At 41.4% G+C, this 6,000-nt stretch overlaps 1 protein-coding gene across 1 annotated transcript in view; it reads left to right on the top strand.

Moving 5' to 3' along the window:
• Positions 1-2,731: 2,731 nt before the first annotated feature.
• Positions 2,732-6,000, top strand: part of cdk18 (cyclin dependent kinase 18) — a gene marked incomplete at both ends in the record, with an annotated part of 28,471 nt that continues 25,202 nt past the window's right edge. The window contains one exon of the mRNA XM_080495298.1: positions 2,732-2,849. Within this exon, the coding sequence (XP_080351424.1) occupies positions 2,732-2,849 (118 nt within the window). The remainder of the gene's footprint in view (positions 2,850-6,000) is intronic.

The following is a 6,000-nucleotide window of genomic DNA, read 5'->3' as shown; positions in this document are numbered from 1 at the left end:
GTGTCAAATCAAGATTTAATAAGAATCATTAAATGAGACTATTCTAATCAGTAATTCAGAATCATGTGCACCTGTTTCTAATTATTTTTTTAACTGAAGCATTATAAGGATAACTAATGCATTTTCTAACTGACTCCGTTAGCCTGCAGCACTGCCACTGGAGCTGTCGTCCAGTCTTACAGAGAAACTCTAAAGGCACGTCCCAGTCATCATCCAGGAACATTCAATACTTGCAGCGTGAGCTGGTCCATCTTAGTGCAGGCGCTCGGGGAATACTACAACACCCACACAACTCCTAGTTTGTTCTCTGTAGTACCATACTCACTGTTTTCAACAGAGGACAGCTCAGGTCTTCATTCTTGATTTGAAAGATGACTGGAATAACGCAGAAATTACACTAGCAGCAGATGGACAGTGTACAACCATATGTATTATTATGATCATAATTTCTTTGGTACTTTTAACAAAGACGTTGTAAATGCATCAGAAATACCAGGCCCTGTTTACATGACATTGTTTTTGCGTTTTCACATGTACACCATAACGTTTTGAAAATTATGTTGTTGTTTTGGTAATGAAACCACACACACACACATGTTTGCAGACAATAATTCTCTCTAAACATGAACAATGGGAGTGCACTGATTTTCTAGTGGACAGACGACCAAGTTGGATTGTTATTGTCATGACTGTCAAAATAAAACTACCAAGTCGCAGGAGAATATGGAGTGCGAGTCGTGACACTCTAGTATTGAACATCTACATGCTCCCTCTGGCTCCGATCCTAATCATTACAACATCTGTCAGAATGATGCAGATGACACACAGCTCGAGATATCAGTGTCAGTGAATGAGCACAGTCCTTTATACCTGCTGAGTCGCTGCAGACAGGAAACTAAAGAGCGGATGTGTCGGAATGTTTGACAACTTAACCCAGAAAAACCGAGTTCATTGTTTTTGGAGCCAAAGAGATTCAGAAATGTGCCATATGGATCAATCTGCATTGGATTCATGTTTCTTGGGGCAGTATACAGTAGAACCTGTGAGGGGCGTCCCTGGTAAGGGCGACACCCTGTACTGGGCGACACGTCACTGTGTACGACTCATATTTAACTGTTAACACACCTTAATGAGTGACAACCTGCCTAACGAGGACAATGGACAGGTTTTCCTGGCAAATTTCAAGCTGAACGACACTGAAACGGCCAAAATACTTGGACTGGACTGGATTATTGGAACATTCAGACATTGTGGTGTCAGGAGATTACTTTAGAGATCTGAATAATCGTCGCTTCTGCAAAGCACGGTGCTGCATTGTGAAGCTCCTCTTCATTAGCCGCTCCATGATTTCCGCATCACATGTCCCCAGACTGTGTGCGTGTGATTGCCTCCATACTACACTTTTATACAATTTTTATTTTACATTTCATTGTATTTTGCAGTAGAATGTTTCATTAAAATTGACTTTATGTTGAGATTGTAATCATTTTCAACACAAACTGCTTGATCTTGTAAAAATATAGACAATTTCATTCCACACACTGTGACCACAACAAAGAAAAACATTTGAAGTGTAAATCTAAAGGTTTTTAAAGCAATATTTGACCAGTCTGGTCACTCAGGATGAAACTGAACTGTAATGTGGTCCCTGAAGTACATTGAATCTTATTTAATCATTATCTTGCATACATCTTATATACATGTGTATATATGTATTTATATTTTTTACATCTCTGTATTAGTTCAGTTATGTGCTGCTAAATAATCAGAACATATTTGGTGTTTGGTTCGTTCAATATCAACTGGTTCTACAATTTATCACCAGACCCGTCCCTCCGAAGAGAGGACACCTGCCTTCAGGGGACACTTGCCCTTGGATTTTAGGGCGTCCCTACATCAGAGGTTTTACTGCATGCTGATAGCCATGTTTGACTGTCATCACTTAAATTGAGATAGGCCGTGCATGTAATTCAGTCCATGAGGTAATGTGTTCCCAGGATTTGGTTGGCAGGGCTCAAGCGGCCATCTGACCTGCAACAGGCACTATAATGTGAACGTACATAATGATTGCTACAACACAATAATATCCCAATGAGCTGTCAAGGCCTAAAAATAACTGTAAGATGGAGCCCGCTCTAATTGAGCCCGCTGCTCACATCCCTCAGTGTTTCACAGTAATGAGCAGGAACACACACAAGCACAAATCCGCGGCTGTAAAAGTAATCACAGAGACACCAGCATCTGCAGAGCACAGAGCAGAGAGAAAAAGTGGTGAAGAAAAAGAAGAGTGATGAAAAACAAAACAAAAAAGAGCAGGAGACATACGAGACATACTCGGCTGATTGTGGTTGCGTAAGCTGCCGAGGGAGAAAGCATATTGATCAGCTGCTTTCCTGCTGCTTTCTGCCTCATTATCAGATGACGGAGGCTGCTGTCTCCTGTTGAGCTCCACACAAACATCCACCAGTCTTACCACACTCTGCTGCTCCAGTCATGCAGGCTGTAGCAGCACACATTCACACCTTTCATTGATCTTCTTTTCTGTGTAACATCTGCTCTATAAAGCAGTTCACATTCAAATGGCAGATTTCCCTCCATCGCCTCTGTGTCGTGACATTGTGAGTTTTTCTCTGAGAAGAACAACAAACACCTGCTGGATTGGTGCCAACTTTTTGGTAAAAGCTTGCTCTCTCTCTCTCTCTGCCCCTCTCAGGATCTCCCCCTCAGCACCATGAACAAGATGAAGAACTTCAAGAGGCGTTTCTCGCTATCAGTTCCTCGCACCGAGACCATCGAGGAGAACGAGTTCACCGAGCAGATCAATCAGCTCAACATACGTCACACTCAGGGTGAGAGTCCCACCAAGAATTCATCCTCACACTCGCCAAAAAACATTCACGCCACAGATAATGAACAGGAAAAAGTGAGTCAAATAACAAAGCCCGCGCACCAGCCCAGAACCGAACCCACGGTGGTAACAAAAGATTACGGTGCCAACTAGAAAGTAAGGTCATCCAGCTATTTTTCTATACCAAAGTAAGATTCAACTGGCCTTGAGAGAGTCAGAGCGAGGTTTGGTCAAATCCATCCCGGTCTGTCCACCAGAAAGTCTGTGTCCTCTCATTGTTTATGTTGAGAGCATATTGTTCTCCGCCGCATGTGTGAGTCACTTGTCGAGTCACAAAGAAAACAAAAAACAATAAAACACCCACTAGTGGCCCAATATGCTAACTACATTGTTTTCAGCATGTCTGCCATTCACGTGTAAACAGACATCATTTTCAGAATGTTGCCATGTTGTTGTTGCTATCTTTAAAAGTTAGCACTGGTATTTTAAAATGAACAGGGAAGGTAATCAGGATCCGGTGAAGGGAGGAGGGGACGGGGGTAATGTGGGCTCTCCGGGTTTGTCCTGTTAAAAGACAAGCAACTGAATTTTGGACGATCTGAACGCGGTTTAAAGATGACTGATTTAAACAGGTAAAATGGGCGTTAGAATAGTCTAAATGAGAAGAGATAAAAGCATGTAAAATCTTCTCCTGCTCCACGTTGGATACCATTCCTTTTAGTTTAGCAATACTGCGCAGGTGGAAAGAGCAGGAACGTGTCAACAGGCTGCTCCAGTCTAGTGACGCAGACTGGTCAAAAGACACACCCAGATTATGGAGACAGGGTTTAGTATAATCATTTAATGGCCCAATATGCTGCCTAATGGGTGCTAGCCATTTTGGGGGCCAAGTATAAGAAACTCTATTTTGCTAAGTTTTCCTCTGTTTTCGTCAAGCTAAAGACAATTGTCAGACATTTAAATTTTGATGGTCTGCAAACAGTCATTTAAAATGGAAATTGTACCGACTCATCATATTGAATGGCAACTTTAAAAAAGTAAAAGTCGACATCCATAGTGACAGATCAATAGTTTATTGCAGTGCAATAAACTGAGTGGATTCAAAGCTAAACAGTTCATCACAAAAATTAAAATGGACAATAGAAATATTAATATTAATATTAATATATTTCATCATTCTAAAATTAATGACACCTACAGAAATGTATATTCTCATTTTCTATACTTCTGACCTCCCTGATGAAGATATTTTGGTGGAAAACTTCCTACACTGTTTTAAACATTCCCATGGTTCCCCCTGACAATAAAAGTAAACAAGATGAACCTCTGTATATCCAAAGAGGAAATGGTTGCACCAATTTTTCACTGAAGTCGGTTAAATCCCCAGGTACAGACGGATTTCCTGTAGAATTTTTTTAAATGATCTCCTCATTGCTTTCACCTAAATTATGTTTGCTACTCTTGGATTTGATTAAACAAGGTAACCTTCCAGTATCACTCAACAAAGCCTGCATCACTGTTATCTCAAAGAAAGGTAAAGATCCACATGAGTGTTCCTCCGACAGGCCAATTTCCTTATTGAATGTCATATGTAAAAATCTTGGCAAAGTTTTGGCCCACAGGTTGGAGTCCACTCTCCCATTAATTATATCAGAAGATCAAACTGGCTTTGTTCGGCACCGCCATTCCTACTTCAACAGGCATTGTCTATTCAATATCCTGTACTCGCCTCCAGACTCATTCTGAGCGTTCTTTCTCTCGATGCAGAGAAGGTGTTTGACCGGGTCGAATGGGGGCACCTATTCAAAACCTTGGAAAAATGTGGTTTTGGCCCAACCTTTATGACAGGGATAAAGCTGTTATACCAATACCCCTCGGCTTCAATCGGCACCAACTCTCAACAATCAGAAGTTTTCACTCTGGAACGGGGAACACGTGAAGGATGCCCTTCGAGCTCAATACTTTTTGATCTAGCCTCCGCAGTTAGGAATTATCAGGTATTAGGACAATGGGATGCAAACACAAATTGTCTTTCAACACTGATGATCTTTTGCTGTTTGTAGCAAACCTTGACACGTCTTCATCCCCGATAATGTCACGACTTAAGTAGTTTGGTCAGATCACTGGGTATAAGTTACACCTGCACAACAGTGAACTTTTCCCGATGAACAAGGCAGCATCAGCATTTTACAAACTTCCCTTTCAAGATAGTTGAAAATCAATTTACTTACCTTGGTATTACAGTTACGATAAAACAAGTCTCTCTTCAAAGAAAACTGGATCACTCTGTTAAACGATGTGAAACAATGCCTTACACAGTGGTCACCTCTGGCCACAACCAGTTCCAGTTCAGAAGTTACTTCAGTTTCAAAGATTTCTCTCTCTCGAGCCCTGTCTGGTCCAACCATCTTTTTCAACCCTCTCTACTTGATCCTACATTTCATGAGAGGCATAGATGGGGCATTAAGTGCTTTAAGGACCTCTTCATAGACAATCACTTTGCTTCATTCCAACCACTCACTCAGAAATTCAACCTACCAAGCACTCATTTTTTCAGATAGCTGCAATTCAGACATTGCCTCCGTAATCATTTACCAAAACTTCCCTGAGATACCTGACACTGAGGTTGTTGATGCTCTTCTTAATCTGCATCCCTCATGGAAAGGGTGAATATCAATTTTATATGATAAATTTGCAGCTGCAAAACAGGCCCTTCTTGATAAAATGAAATCTTCCTGGGAACAGGACCTGAACCGGTCAATTCCTAATGACAATTGCTGTTTAATTTTGAGGTTGGTGAATTCAACTTCCCTCTGGGCTCGTCATAGCCTGCTACAGTTCAAAGTAGTGCACAAGACCCACATATCAAAGGCCAAACTATCCTGCATTTATACGGATGTTGATCCCTGTTGTGATGAATGTAGGACTGGTGAAGCTTCTCTTATCCACATGTTTTGGTCATGTCCCTGCCTGGAAAAATACTGGAGAGAAGTATTTCAAACATTGTCTCTGATCTTTCATTTGAATTTGGAACCGAATCCTCTTGTGGCTGTCTTTAGCACTAATGACACTTTTTTCACCCACAGTAAATGCCGTGTAATTTCATTCGCGTCTCTTCTGGCCAGACGGCCCATTTTACTGAAGTGGAGAGC

This window comes from Blennius ocellaris, assembly GCF_963422515.1.
Source record: "Blennius ocellaris genome assembly, chromosome: 4".
Taxonomy (NCBI): domain Eukaryota; kingdom Metazoa; phylum Chordata; class Actinopteri; order Blenniiformes; family Blenniidae; genus Blennius; species Blennius ocellaris.
The sequence above is the reverse complement of the archived record's forward strand: the minus strand, read 5'-3'. Positions and strand labels throughout refer to the sequence as shown.